Source organism: Nycticebus coucang, chromosome X (assembly GCF_027406575.1).
Source record: "Nycticebus coucang isolate mNycCou1 chromosome X, mNycCou1.pri, whole genome shotgun sequence".
NCBI lineage: Eukaryota > Metazoa > Chordata > Mammalia > Primates > Lorisidae > Nycticebus > Nycticebus coucang.
The window spans coordinates 63,092,631-63,108,719 of record NC_069804.1 but is presented as its reverse complement, the minus strand read 5'-3'; the positions used below and the strand labels follow the sequence as shown (position 1 = coordinate 63,108,719).

Below are 16,089 nucleotides of genomic sequence, written 5' to 3'. Positions count from 1 at the left end.
TGTCTCTTGCCCATTGATATATGGGATTGTTGGCTTTTTTATTTATTTATTTTTATTAGTATTAGATCATAGCTGTGTACATTAATGCGATCATGGGGCATCATGCACTGGTTTTATAAGCAGTTCGACACATTTTCATCACACTGATTAACATAGCATTCCTGGCATTTTCTTAGTTATTGTGTTAAGACAGTCATATTCTGCATTCAGTAAGTTTCACATGTACCCTTGTAAGATGCACCTCAGGTGTAATCCCACCAATCACCCTCCCTCTGCCCAACCTCCCCCTTCCCTCCCCTCCCTCTCCCCCTTCCCCATATTCTTAGGTTATAACTGGGTTATAGCTTTCCTATGAAAGCCATTATTTAGTTTCATTTTGGCTTTTTTCATGTGGATTAATTTGAGTTCTCTATTGATCCTAGTTATCAAGCTTTTGTCTGATTCAAAATATGCAAATACCCTTTCCCATTGTGTAGGTTGTCTCTTTGCTTTGATTGTTGTTTCCTTAGCTGTACAGAAGCTTTTCAGTTTAATGAAGTCCCATTGATTCAAGATGGATAAAGGACTTAAATTTAAGGCATGAAACACTAAAAATCCTCAAAGAAAGCATAGGAAAAACACTGGAAGATATTGGGCTGGGGAAAGACTTTATGAAGAAGATTGCCATGGCAATTGCAATCACAACACTTTCTTAATTATTGTGTTAAGACATTTATACTCTACACTTAGTAGATTTGATATGTACTCTTGTTAAATGCACCACACCCAAATACTTTTTTTCAGGGCGTCTGTGAAGAGATGACCTATGAAGAAATACAAGAACACTACCCTGAAGAATTTGCACTGCGAGACCAAGATAAATATCGCTACCGATACCCTAAAGGAGAGGTAAGGTTTGGAGGGGTGGCCTGATGTCTAGGACTCCTCCCAAGTATTTCCATTCCAATTGCAAGGATACTACAATTGCCTAGGAAGCTTTAGAAAACATAATTTGAAGTAGCTGCCATCCTACAAAAATCACAATTTTCTGACCCTTTGTTCAGATTCTTGGCTATAAACAAAAGACCCCTCTTTTTGAAAAGTTATGTACATTTGTTTGCTTCTTTATACTCTCTGATTTCAATAGAATCCACTTTACCCTAGACTCGTCTCTGGTATCCTCTCTCTAAAGACATTTGACATTGTTAAACACAATCTATTTTCCTGACATTGTGTTGCTATCTTGCCTAAAGTTCCAACCTCTCTGGAGAATTGGCATCGTCTAAAGGGACAATGGCTAATTAACCAAATTCTTTGCCACCACATAAACCAGACTGTCATTTCCCTATCCCCATGTGAGATGAATGGTGATTGCTTTTAGTACAGCCACCACTTAGCCAGTTTCACATTTTAGAGCATTTATTAGTCATACTCTACTTCTGATATAAATTCCTGGGAACATTTTTCAGAAAAGTAGGACATCTGGGAAGATAAAACAATGGATACTCTGTTCAGTTACATAGCACTTTCACATGTAACTTTCACTTTTCACATTCCTCAGAAATGACATTATAAAATTCATCTTTATTTGTCCTCATTTGCTTTATGTATTTTGAGGCTATTTTAAGAGGCATACAAATTTAAAACATTTATATCTTTTCAGTCAATTGTACACTTTATTATTACATAGTGACCAGACTTCTATTCTCCTGATAATCTTCTTTTGTCCAAAAGTGTACTTTACTTTTTATTTCAATAGATTTAGGAGTTACAAGTGCTTTGCCGCATAGATGAATTCTATAATGGTGAAGACATGGTATTTAGTGTACCTATCACAAGAATAGCGTACATTGTATACTAAGGGATCAAAAAAAAATGATCTTTGATCCCTTACTCCCAGACTCCACTTTTCTTAGTTTCCAATATCCATTATGCCAAATAGTATATTTTATTTAATATTAATATTAAGAAGATTGCTTCCGGTGACTGTTTGCCTTATTCACTTCTATTTATTCAGTTATTTGAACTTCCTTGTATATTTTTGTTTTGTGTGTCTTATAAACAACTTATATTGTTGGATTCTGTTGTTTTTACTCCAAACTAAAAATGTTTTTTGAATAGTAAGTTTGGTACCTTTATTATTATTTCTGTTTTGTAGTTTATTTCTTTTGTCTTGAGCTCTCTATGCTTAGTTTTTATTTTGTTCTTGCCTTCTTAATGATTGATAGAATTTTTACATACACATTTAAGTTATGTAACCTGTTTTCATTCATTTGGAATTTAGCCTTAACATTTCAAAAACTTTTTATGATTCCTTTTATTCTTGCAGATACCCCACTCAAGATATAAGGTCAAAATACTGCATTTCAAAATCATTCACAGTGATTATTTTTTATGTATTATATGTAATGCAACCAACTTGGTTGTCTCTTAACATTTTAATATGTATAATTAACAAAATCTAAAATTAGTATCTCCACCTTCCCCCTAAACAAGAGAACTTTAATACTCTTGTCACATCTTCTCCTAATTTACATGTTGATTGTTTTGCGTTTTAGGTCAATCTTGGTCTTAATTCCCAAATGAATTGTTACTGTTGTTATTATTATTATAATACAATGCTTATTTATATTTAACTGCATGTTTACCAATCCTTTTGATCACTTTTGCTCCTTGCATCACACATCTTCCTTCTGAGTTCATTTTTCATCCACCTTTGGAAATTTTGCTAGGGAGGATCTATTGATAGTAAACTTACCCCCTTTTTTCTTTATTAAATCATAACTGTGTACATTGATGCATTTGTGGGGTACAGTGTACTGATTTGATATACAATGTGAAATACTTACATCAAAATCAAACTGATTAACACATCCATCACCTTGCTTACTTCTTTTTTTTTTTTTTTTTTAGTTTTTGGCCGGGGCTGGGTTTGAAACGGCCACCTCTGGCATACGGGGCCGGTACCCTACTCCTTTGAGCCACAGACACTGCCCCACCTTGCGTATTTATTTGTTGTGATAAGACAATATCTAATATGCATAATGTAATGGTACATTTCAAAACTATTAAGAAAGGGTATCCCTTACCCCTTTTTAAACTAACAATGTCTTTTTTTTTTATTAAATCATACCTGTGTACATTGATATGATCATTGGGTATCATACACTAGCTTCATAGACCGTTTGGCACATTTTCATCACAATGGTTAACATAGCCTTCTGGCATTTTCTCAGTTACTGTGCCAAGATATTTACATTCCACATTTACCAATTTTCACATATATCCCTGTGAGATGCACCAAAGGTGCAATCCCACCAATCCCCCTCCCTCTACCCAAAATCCCCCTTCCACCCCTCCCTTTCCCCCTTCCCCCTATACTTAGGTTGTAACTGGGGTATAGCTTTCATGTGAAAGCCCCAAATTAGTTTCATAGTAGGGCTGAGTACATTGGGTACTTCTTCTTCCGTTCTTGAGATACTTTACTAAGAAGAATATGTTCCAGCTCCATCCATGTAAACATGAAAGAGGTAAAGTCTCCATCTTTCCTTAAGGCTGCATAATATTCCATGGTGTACATATACCACAATTTATTAATCTATTTGTGAATCGATGAGCACTTGGGCTTTTTCCATGACTTAGCAATTATGAATAGGGCTGCAATAAACATTCTGGTACAAATATCTTTGTTATGAGGTGATTTTTGGTCTTCTGGGTATATGCCCAGCAGAGAAATTACAGGATTGAATGGCAGATCTATTTTTAGATCTCTAAATGTTCTCCATATATCTTTCCAAAAGGAATGTATTAATTTGCATTCCCACCAGCAGTGCAGAAGTGTTCCCTTTTCTACACATCCACAGCAACATCTCTGGTCTTGAGATTTTGTGATATAAGCTAGTCTCAGTGGAGTTAGATGATATCTCAAAATAGTTTTGATTTGCATTTCTCTGATGATTAAAGATGATGAGCATTTTTTCATATGTCTGAAGGCCATGCGCCTGTCTTCTTCAGAGAACTTTCTCTTCAAATCCCTAGCCCAGCCTGCGATGGGATCCCTTGTTTCTTTCTTGCTAATGCGTTTGAGTTCTCTGTGGATCTGGTTATTAAACCTTTGTTGGAGATAAAACCTGCAAATATCTTCTCCCATTCTGAGGGCTATTTGCTTACCTTACTTACTGTGTTCTTGGCTGTGCAGAAGCTTTTAGTTTGATCAAGTCCCAGTAGTGTATTTTTGAAGCTGCTTCAATTGCCCCAGAGGTCCTACTCATAAAATACTCGCCCAGACCGATTCCTTCAAGGGTTTTCCCTACATCTCCTCTAGTATTTTTATAGTTTCATATCTTAAGTTTAAATCTTTAATCCAATGAGAGTCTATCTTAGTTAATGATGAAAGGTGTGGGTCCAATTTCAGTCTACTGCAGGTTGCCAGCCAGTTCACCCAGCACCATTTGTTAAATAGGGAATCTTTTCCCCACTGAATGTTTTTAATTGGCTTGTCAAAGATTACATAACAGTAAGTAGCTGGATTCATCTCTGGTTCTCTATTCTGTTCCAGACATCTACTTCTCTGTTTTTGTGCCAATACCATGCTGTTTTGATCACTATCGATTTGTAGTAAAGTCTGAGGTCTGGTAGCGTGATTCCTCCTGTTTTGTTTTTATTTCTCAGTAATGTCTAGGCTATTCGAGGTTTTTTCTGATTCCATATAAAACGAAGTATTGTTTTTTCAAGATCTTTAAAGTATGACAGTGGAGCTTTAATAGGGATTGCATTGAAATAATATATTGCTTTGGGTAGTATGGACATTTTAACAATGTTGATTGTTCCCAGCCATGAGCATGGTATGTTTTTCCATTTGTTGACATTTTCAGCTATTTCTTTTCTTAGAGTTTCATAGTTCTCTTTATGGAGATCTTTCACGTACTTTGTTAAATAAATTCCCAAATATTTCATCTTCTTCGGCACTACTGTGAATGGGATAGAGTCCTTAACTGCTTTTTCAACTTGACTATTGTTGGTGTATATAAAGGCTACCAATTTATGAATGTTGATTTTGTAACCTGAGACACTGCTGTATTCCTTGATCACTTCTAGGAGTTTTGTAGTAGAATCCCTAGTGTTTTCCATATACACAATCATATCATCTGTGAAGAGCAAAAGTTTGATCTCTTCTGACCCTATCTGGGTACCCTTGTTCGCCTTTTCTTCCCTAATTGCCGTGGCTAAAACTTCCATTACAATGTTAAAAAGCAATGCAGACAATGGGCAGCCTTGTCTGGTTCCTGATCTGAGTGGAAATGATTCCAATTTAACTCCATTCAATATGATATTGGCTGTGAGTTTGCTGTAGATGGCCTCTATCAGTTTAAGAAATGTCCCTTCTATACCAATTTTCTTAAGTGTTCTGATCATAAAGGGATGCTGGATATTATCAAAAGCTTTTTCTGCATTGATTGAGAGAATCATATGGTCTTTGTTTTTTAATTTGTGTATGTGCTGAATTACATTTATCGATTTATGTATATCGAACCAGCCTTGAGATCCTGGGATAAAACCGACTTGGTCATGATGTATAATTTGTTTGATGTGTTGCTGGATTCTGTTTGTTAGGATCTTGTTGAATATTTTTGCATCTATATTCATTAGTGATATCGGTCTATAATTTTCTTTTCTTGTTGGGTCTTTTCCTGGTTGGGGGATCAGGGTGATGTTTGCTTCATAGAACGTGTTGGGTAGTCTTCCTTCTTTTTCTACCTTTTGGAACAGGTTGAGTAATATAGGTACTAATTCCTCTTTAGAGGTTTGGTAGAATTCTGATGTGAAACCATCTGGTCCCAGGCTTTTCTTTGTAGGGAGGTTTTGTATGGTTGATGCTATTTCCAAACTTGATATGGGCCTCTTCAGTATTTCCACTTGATTCTGACGAAGTCTTGGAAGTTGACGTGCTTCCAAGTATTGGTAAATTTCCTTCAGATTTTCATATTTCTGAGAATAAAGTTTCTTATAATATTCATTAAAGATTTTTTGGATTTCTGAGGAGTCTGTTGTTATTTCGTCTTTGTCTTTTCTGATTGAGGAGATTAGAGATTTTACTCTTCTTTTTTCTGATTAGGTTGGCCAGAGGTTTATCTATTTTATTGACCTTTAAAAAAAAACAGCTTTTTGATTTATTGATCTGTTGTATTATTCTTTTGTTTTCAATTTCATTTAATTCTGCTCTAATTTTGATCATTTCTTTTCTTCTACTGGGTTTAGGGTTGGAATGTTCTTCCTTTTCCAGTTGCTTGAGATGTCCGATGAAGTAGTTAACTTCTTCTCTTTTCCATTCTCTCGAGGAAGGCTTGCAGTGCTATAAATTTCCCTCTTAGAACTGCCTTTGCGGTGTCCCTGAGGTTCTGATAGTTCGTGTCTTCACTGTCATTTTGTTCCAAAAAATTGGCTATTTCTTTCTTAATCTCATCTCTGATCCAGCTATCATTCAGCATAAGGTTATTTAACTTCCATGTTTTTGTATGAGTATGCAGATTCCTGTTGTTACTCAGCTCAAGTTTTATTCCATGGTGGTCTGAGAAGATGCAAAGAATAATTTCTATTCCTTTAAATTTACTGAGGTTAGACTTGTGACCTAAGATCAGGTCGATTTTGGAGTAAGTTCCATAGGCTGATGAGAAGTATGTGTACTCAGTTTTTTGGGATGAAATGTTCTGTAGATGTCTGCTAAATCTAAATATTGGATGGTTAGGTTTAAATCTAAAATTTCTTTGCTCAGCTTCTTGTTGGAGGATCGATCCAACACTGCCAAAGGAGTGTTGAAATCTCTGACTATTATGGAGCTGTTGGAAATCAAGTTGCTCATGTCAGTTAGAGTTTCTCTTATAAATTGAAGTGCATTCTGGTTGGGTGCATAGATATTAATAATTGAGATCTCATCATATTGAGTATTACCCTTAACAAATATGAAGTGACCATTCTTGTCCTTCCTTACTTTTGTTGGTTTAAAGCCTATTGTATCTGCAAATAAAATTGCCACACCTGCTTTTTTCTGATTACCATTTGCCTGAAATATGGATGACCATCCTTTCACCCTGAGTCTGCATTTGTCTTTTAAGTTAAGATGTGACTCTTGTGTGCACCAAATATCTGGCCTGAGTTTTTGTATCCAGTCAGCTAACCTATGCCTCTTTAGAGGACAGTTTCAGCCATTCACATTAATGGAGAATATTGATAAGTCTGGTGGAATTTGCGGTATCGAGTTTTTCAAAGGTCCAGTGGATATTTTTAATCCTTTCACCAGTGTGGAAGTTGGAGTTTGATCTGAAGTTTCTGAGTGAGTTTACTTTTGTGGTATAGGATTGGGTTGGTCATTGTGGAAGATAGGTCTGAGAATATCCTGATGAGCTGGTTTACTTATGGCAAATTTTTTCAACATATGAATGTCATTGAAGTTTTTAATTTCTCCATCATAAATGAAACTCAGTTTAGCTGGATACAAGATCCTGGGTTGAAAGTTATTTTGCTCTAGGAGATTAAAAGTCGATGACCACCCTCTTCTGGCTTTAAAAGTTTCAGCAGAGAGATCTGTAGTCATTCTAATATTCTTCCCTTCGTACGTAATGGTTTTCTTTTGCCCGGCCGCTTTGAGAATCTTCTCCTTCATATTAACTTTAGTGAAGCTAATTATGATATGCTTGGGGGATGACTTATTGGGGTTGAATCGTGCTCGGGTTCTGAAGCTGTCTGCTATCTGAATTTCAGAATCTCTAGGCATGTCTGGAAATTTCTCTTTCATAATTTCATGTAGAAGGGCCTCTGTGCCCATTGAGGCCACTTCATCATTTTCAGAAATTCCAATTATTTGTATATTGATCTTCTTCTAATTATCCCAGAATTCTCTGAGAGAATGATCCGTTTTGCTCTCCATTTCTCTTCCTCTTTGAGAGTTTGGGAGCGTTCAAAGGCTTTATCTTCAATGTCAGAAATCCTTTCTTCTGATTGCTCCATTCTGTTACTGAGGGATTCTACTGTTCATATCTTTGAGGGCTGCAAATTCTTGCTTCAGTATGTCTAAGTCTTTGGTGGTTTTGTCTTTAAATTCATTAAATTCTTGAGACAACTTTTGAATTTCTCCTCGAATTCCTAATTCCATTTTATTAATCTTGTCTGCAATCCAAATTCTGAATTAGATTTCTGACATCTCAGCCAGTTGTTTATGAATGAGATCTTCAATTACATCTGCCGTATCTTTTCTTGGTGGGGTTGATCTATTCTGGTTATTCATGTTACCAGAGCTTTTCCGCTGATTCCTCCCCATGGTTATTTTACTCCCTTTGATTTTTCCCCTGGGGCTATATCGAGGGCCCATACAGTATTGTGGCCTGAGGAACTGGGGCCCTGTCTTGTGTGGTGGGGCTAAGTGGTTCTGTCTTGTTTTTAGCTGGTTTCTGTTCAACACTAGTGTAACATTTACTCTGGGTTGAAGTCTCAGCTGTGTGGAAAAATCAGCAATTAAGTCACCCGGCCCGCCCACCTCTGGCATCAATTGGGAAAGGAAAATCAAACCTTCCTACAACCGCACACCCAGGGCATTGCCTGAGAAGTCCTCAGTCTATTGGTTCAGTTCAAAAGGTCCAAATCAATTGTCTCAATCGGCACCTGTCTCGGGTGGGAGAGTTCAAGAGGTCTCTGGGAACTGGATCACAGGGGTCTGGTGACTACTCTGATATGGCTTACTCCAGTGCTGCATGGAGTCAGGAAGAGCCACCTAGCAAATAGATCAATCTGGGAAGGTTGATGTCTCCTTCCCCACTTTGCTCCTCTTTCGAACCCAGTCACTGGTATCTCTGCAGATGGCTGACCCAGTTGCCTGTATTGAACAGATACTCCAGGGGTTTGCACCTGCCTGAATTGCAAGGAAATCTGCCAGACCTCTGCAGTCTGCCGCTGTCTAGCAGGAGGAGGTGAGGCCTGACATCTTTGGTGCTTGATGCAGGTTTGGGGGGTGTTCAGTCAGGCTTAGCCCCGCCCCTGATTGATGTTGCTAACAGAACGGAACAGACAACTTTGCAGGATGATGTCTCTGTTTTTGCTAAAATTGCCTGCAGAAGACAGGCTGTTCTGAGTTCAAACGTCTTTGCTGCTGGAGGTTTGTGTCTGATTACCTCTCTGAGTTGGCCCTGTCCTGGAAGCTTCCGGTGTTTGTGAGCAGTGTCAGGCAAATTCTTTATTCACGGGTGGCCTCCTCTGGTTGCCCAGGGAGACAGGGGGTGTGGCTTCAGGACATCCAGAACGAGCTGTTTTGCTTTTGTTTGCATCCTTGTGGTCGCAGCTCGCCTCAGGGGTGTTGATGTGCATTCTTCAACCTTCTCTCTTGGTGCAGCTCAAATCCACCAGGTTACTTACTAAATTTTTGTCCCTTAACTCTCCTTCTGGACGGGTGCCTCTGTGGAAAGCTGGCTTCAGTCCGCCATCTTGTCTCCCTTCCTAAACTAACAATGTCTTGTTAGGCAGAGGGGCAATTTCTCAATCCTAGTGATAATTTGGCTGGAGAAAACTCAAGTTGTCAGTTGTTTTCGCCAGCATTTTGAAGATATTACCCCGTACTGTCTTCTGGCTTCTACTGTGGCTAATAAATCTGTTAGTCTAGTTGCTATTTCTTTTATCTCTAGCCTTTACTTTTCCAGTCTTCATACTATATTGTTGCTTTTGCATTTCACTCTAACATGTCTAGATATTTCCTTTTTTTATTTCAGAATATTATATGGGTACAGATATTTTGTCTATTTGAATTTCTTTTGCACAATTTGAGCCAGATTTATAAGTGTGTCCACCACCAAGATAGTGTGCATGTACTCATTGGGTATGATTTTAGGTGTGGATTAATTTTCAGCATAACATTTTCTATACTACATAGGTAATGTAATTCTGAATCACCAACCTTCCTTAACCCGACTGAGGGAAGGCTAGTATAAATTCTTAAGGGGAGGGAGAGAGGAGAGGGGTGTGGGTTGATAGAAGGAGGGTTAATAGGGAGACCACACCTATGGAGCACATTGCAAGTACAAGTTGGATCTATCAGGTATAGAACACAAATGTCTTAATGCTGTAATTGGGTAAATGAGGTGAAAGCTATTTTGATTACTAGGATGTAAGTACTCCAATTTGTACAAATAATCAACACATTGAATCCCATAATGGCATAAATGTATTTATGATCTATGTACAAATGACTTAATAAAAAATAAATAAATAAATAAATTCTCACAGGAGGCTTTTTCTCCTTTTTCCCACTAAGAGCCAAGGGAAGACAGATATATTTTCTGGTTTCCTTTGCCTGTGAGTGGTCTTTTATCAGTTTATGCTTTTAGCTAGGATGTAGAGATTTGCCTTTTGAGAATCTCAGGTTTATGTGAGAATTTCAGTACCAATGCCTCACCTTCCGCATACCTAACCCCTAGTTTCCTGTTTCTGTAAGGTTTATTTTTAAACTCAAGCCTCTTGGTTACTGTGATTGGCAAATGTCTCCAGTACAGCTGTGGCTTCTATGCTCACTTATCACTCTTTCTTTTAAAGTTTTATCCATTTTGAAACCCTACATTCATAGAATTTCTCTTACTTTTTTTTTGAAAGGTCAGCAGTGTTCAATTAGGAAGACATTTTGTAGTGGGGGGATGTTATTATTATTATTTAGTCCACTATATTGATTATCCTCATTTAGCAGATGAGAAACAGAGATCCTAAGAAGGGGAAATGAGTTGCCTAAGGTCACACTGCTGGGTCAACATCTAAACTGGTATCAGAACCAAGTTTTTCTGATTCCTAGTTTAGATTTTTCTGCTCTAGAAAGTTTGCCTCATCTCCCTGTCTTACCCAAGTATCTCTCTCACTTTTAGTCCTATGAGGATCTAGTTCAGCGTCTGGAACCAGTTATAATGGAGCTAGAACGGCAGGAGAATGTACTGGTGATCTGCCACCAGGCTGTCATGCGGTGCCTCCTGGCCTACTTTCTGGATAAAAGTTCAGGTACTACCCTCTCTCTGTTTCTGGTGTGGGGAACTAAAATTATTAATATTCTGATACCAGCAATTGAGGATTTATATTTTAGTGCTTAATAGCAAACTATCTAAAATAAGGATGCCTGGGTTCAGATTCTTTCTCTGTCACATACTAGTTGTACTATCTTTGACAAATTCAGTTATCTCTATGGCTTCACTTTCCTAATCTGTAAAATGGGGATACAAATTATGAAGTTTAAATAGGTAACATATGTAAAGGGCTTAGAACAGTTCATGATACATTACATGGGCTATCTAAGTCTTAGATGCTATTGTTAGTATTAGTATTATTCTGAGCTATCATTTTCAAAGCCAACATTAACATTCTTCCTCAACCTGAAAAAGCTGAGCCAGTATTTTTCTGATGCATGCTGCCCTCAGGTGACAGTGGGGCTTTTCACGTCGTCCTCTGATCCTGATTATGGGTTTCTATTTTTGTTATCAGGATGATTTCCCCAAGATAATGGTACTTGCACTTTCAATTGTTCTCAAATGGTAATTTAGTTTTTAAAATGTCTTAGATATTGCATTTGCAGATTACCTATATACTGACTACAGAAACTGAATTCCAAATAAGGGCAGAGTCCTCGCAAGAGACTGTTATATCACCTTCAGGTGTGAGAGTCCATTTCTAATGTTGATGCTAAAGTGTTAGCATTTCGAGGATATTTTGAGGGTATCTAAGTACAATACAAAATAATACTTGATCCCTACAATGTCCTTCAGTCTTGGATTTTTTTTTCTACAATTCCAGTTTCAAAATAAAGAACACTTGTAATACGGAGTTGTCCAGAATCAGAAAGAGTACTTGAGAATTTGATATGAGAGGAGTCATTTCCTTTGCTAGTCCTCAATCTCCTCACTGAAAATAGGTGATGGGATGTGTGATGTAGAGGTCCTTGCACTGCTAGATTTCTGTATGCTCACATCTCTGCTTTTGGGGGCAAACTTTTGAGACTGTGAAGCATACTTTATAACTCCCATTACCCAGATGAAGTAATGGAGTGAAGTGAGGTGACTTGCTCAAGGTGGTAAGGCTCAGAGTGTCAGGGATAGGAATTGATCACAGGTGCATGCCAGAGGCCTACCCCTCTTAAATATTAACGGAATACATGGGGGACTTGGACACCTCCTGCTTTATCTTCTTCTTACTTGCTTTCATGCACAGGTTACACCAGCTGCCCACAATTATCCCAGTAGCTGAGTAGGAGAGGGAAAGGTGGACAAATGTTCTTACCCCTAGGTAAATGATAGAACAAGGCCCAGAGAGATGATGTGACTGGAAATTCAGACCCATTAGCCTTAAGGATAGAGCACTCTCAGAGTATATCTAGTCCAGTCCTGTCCTATGAGATGAGGACACTGAAGGCTGAAGGAAAAAAGTGTCTGAGCCATGGTCACTAGTTGAGGCAGTGGCAGAGTTGGGTCAGAGACCTGAAGTAAGTGGCTTTACTTCTCTGTATCTGTTTCCTCATGGGTAGAAAGAAGGGATGCATAACATCAGAGGATCATAGAGGATGCAGTGAGATAGGACCAAGAATGCCCTTGGCCTAGGGCCTGACAACAATGAAGACAAAGATGAGGGAGAGCAGGATGGATGTCCACTGCCACGCCCAGCCTGATGTCTCAGGAGCTGCTTCTAGGGGGGGTGGCATGTGTCAAAGGCCTAGGATGAGCTTCAAGGTCAGGAAAGCTGCCGGCGGGAAGAGGGGTTGGTGATCCTGCTCCATGAAGGGATTTTGCTAAGTGAGGGGATATGAGGAGAGGTATGTGTAGGTGGGTAGAAGTGTGAGAGTGCCTGCAGGTGGCTGTGGCACCTCAGGACATAGCAAGTCTCCTATGGCAGGGGTGGGCAATAGTAGGGTTGCAGAGTATACATCTTGGCCTCAGAGAGTCAAGAGAGTCCTGGGTTTGAGTCCCTGCTCTGTCCCTTCCTGGAAGCATGACTTTGGCCAGTGACTGCCCTCTCAGAGCCTCACTTTCTTCACAAAGGCCTATCATCCCCTCCTCTCAGGCTTGCCTGATAAATGGAAACAGAGGCCAAAACAAGGAACTGTACATGAACGTTCAGAACAAATTAACGCACCTTATCAGTAACTGCAAAGAAGTGACTGCATGGATGCTTGTCCATTGCAAGTGTAGGAAGAGAGGGGGAGAGCAGGCTGCACTGAGGAGGAGTCTTGGAGCCCTACTCACCTGCACCACAGACTATGGTGCATAGCAGGGACTCACAGAACACTTGATGACATGAAGAGTGGGACTTTGTTGTAGGAGTCTGCACAAAAGTCTCCAGGCTGGGGCAGGCAAAAGCTAGACTTTGTGTCCTCTTCTTCCTCAGAGTGAGGAGATGGCTAACTCTGGGAGGCCCTCCTGCAGGGCCCACAGCCTTTTCCCCTTCCCACAAGTGCTCCTTCCTCCCTTCCAGGCCAGCCTACCTGCTATCCTTTTCCCTGCCCTGCCTACTCTCAGCATTGTATCTGCATGGTTGGGTAATGGGCCCCTGGTGAGGCCCAGTCTGGCACGGGGAGGTACCAGGGGCAGTCTAGCAAGCTCAAAGTTCTGAAAGGTGGTAGCCTGGCCAACTGCATATCTCTGAGGGTTGCTTCCCACTCTTTTCCAGATGACCTTCCCTATCTCAAGTGCCCTCTGCACACAGTGCTCAAACTCACTCCTGTCGCTCATGGTGAGTGTCCCCAAGGTGATCCAAGGAAAGGCACATGGGGATGTGAGCATGCCCCCAGTGCCTACCATTTTTCCAGCATAGTCCTAGGGGAGATTCCCTGAGTGGATGGATGGATGTCCTGGTGGAGGTAGGACTAGTGGTAGTAGAATAACAGGGAAAGAGTAGGGTGACTTCTAAATCCAGGGCCTGGCTCCAACTTTCTCTTTTCTGCCAGAGTAGTAAACATACAGCACTAAGCTACACAGGGGGACTCCTAAAAGGGGACCAGAGGAAAACTGTAGGCTGGGCCCATATTGAAGAAAGAGCTCAAAGCCTACCCTGATAAGTTTAGACTCTCTCGCAACACTAGTCATCTATGAAAGGTTCATGAGCAAGGAAGAGACCTAATTGCACCTATATGGGGTTATAAACAGGGGAGAATGCCCTACTAAAGCCTGGAGTAAGGTGTAGTCCACAGGGATGGAGCTAAGGGAGCTTCCATAGGCATTGGGCCTCCTTTCCAGCACCAGACCCCAATAATGCACCTTCCTCCTTTTTTCAGGTCCCCTAAAACTATCTTGTGACTTTCCACGCCCCTGGTGTTACCTGTAATCACATTGTCCTCTAAATAAACTTTGTTGGGCATAGCCCCAGGACTCTTCCACCTCTTCAGCACCTAACAGAACTTGGAGGATCAGCAGATCTGTTATGTAGATCTCTCAAACCACAAGATCTGGGGGGAGGCCACAGATACCTCCTCTCATCTCCATCCCTACTTATGAAATACGAATGGGCAACCAAAGCTCAGATAACTAAGACTATTTGGAGCATAGCAGGGAGGATTCCCAGAGGCTACCTCTCAGGCCTGATATCTTCCTCACATATCTCATAGCTGTCTAAATCCCCTCTCTACAGGGAAGTCTCAATCTGTGAACATTAGAAGGCTGGGACTAGTTGCTCATGGTGGGGGAAACAAAACTTCATGTAAGACCTGTGCTTACCATGAGGGCTGGTAGACAAATGATCAATTGATCTTTTCTGAGGCTGCAAAGTGGAGCCCATCTACCTGAATGTGGAGGCTGTGAACACGCATCGGGAGAAGCCTGAGGTAAGTGGGGGCTCTGTGGGCTAAGATAGCTGTGGACACAGCACATAGCAAAACCATATCTCCCACACAGAAAGGCTGCCCCAACCTTACAGAGCCTGGGTATTTTGCACCAACATGTGAACTAACAAGACTCCAGAAATAGAGAACCCACAGCCCAGATCTGAGGCAGCACCAGAGCGACTCCTGTCAGAAGGGCTTCAGGCTGAGATTCCCTCATGCTGCCTTAGTAGAGTGTCAAGATACAGTGCTGACTGAGAAGGGAACCTGGCAGTGAGGACAGGAGGTAGGGAGAGGCTGGGGCTCTACACTGCTGTATTCCTATTGATCCTGTACTCTTTTTTCAGAATGTGGACATCACCCGCGAACCTGAGGAAGCCCTGGACACTGTCCCTGCCCATTATTGAGATTTTTGTAAGAAGTTAAACTGCTTGTGGCCTCATTGCCTTACATGCTTAGGAACTACTATCCTTGCTCTTCTATCCTGAGAAGACTCTGGCCTGGCCTCACTGGTATAGCCCTGTTTCTAGTGAAGAAGTCCTCAGCAGCTCTAAAACAAGTCTCAATTTCTGGCCACAAACCAATGAACTGTCTAGCTCTGGATGAAGTCTTCCTTAATTTCACATTTTCTTTTTTTTTTTTTTTTTAAGGAATATAAAACTATTGACCACTGTTCACTATTATTTACAATAAAAGTAAACAATATACAATTAGATGACATTCTAATTATTATGACTTTTTTTATGGCTTCTGCTCAACCAGTAACCCAAATACTAAAAATTTTGAGTCTACATGTAAGGAATGAGTTGCTGTAAGGAAAAAACATGCACGTCAATAGTTTTAGATTACAGAGTTTGTTCACATTTTCTGGTCAATAAAGACTACCTACAGAAAGTGTAAGAGGTCGTGGTGAGGTTTTTCACAGTGCTTTCAAGATCCTGATTCTGATTCTGACCAAGCTGTGCTGCTGTTGGTGTTTGGGATGGGTGAAGACTTCATGGAGGGAAAAGTTCTGGGGTAGCACCTCCAAAGATGGAGGAGATTGTGAGTGTCTTTGGGCCTTGTTCCTTGGTGGTGGGCAGGATGGCCAGGGGCATGACATCTCATCTTCACAACCAGAGAGCAATCTGGCAATTGGGCCAAGTGCTCCTCTCTTCCATAACTCTTGCTGCCATCCTGAGTGATTCACAGTCTATGTGAATGACCCGACAAACACCCTGCTGTCCCTGACTCCTGACCCACTCAACTCCAGTGATAATCTCCCTTTAAGCCACCCACTCCATGAACAT

At 40.3% G+C, this 16,089-nt stretch overlaps 1 protein-coding gene across 4 annotated transcripts in view; it reads left to right on the top strand.

The window, feature by feature from the left end:
* Positions 1-15,685, top strand: part of PFKFB1 (6-phosphofructo-2-kinase/fructose-2,6-biphosphatase 1) — a 74,141-nt gene extending 58,456 nt beyond the window's left edge. For 3 of the 4 annotated variants that reach the window (XM_053579894.1, XM_053579893.1, XM_053579895.1), the window contains 5 exons: positions 784-888; positions 10,872-11,001; positions 13,654-13,716; positions 14,739-14,803; positions 15,148-15,685. In XM_053579894.1, coding sequence (XP_053435869.1) covers positions 784-888; positions 10,872-11,001; positions 13,654-13,716; positions 14,739-14,803; positions 15,148-15,207 — 423 coding nt within the window. In that variant the 3' untranslated portion in view covers positions 15,208-15,685. Of the gene's footprint in view, positions 1-783; positions 889-10,871; positions 11,002-13,653; positions 13,717-14,610; positions 14,804-15,147 lie in introns of all 4 variants that reach the window. The other variant, XR_008377601.1, reaches the window with a different exon arrangement.
* The last annotated feature ends 404 nt before the right edge of the window (positions 15,686-16,089 follow it).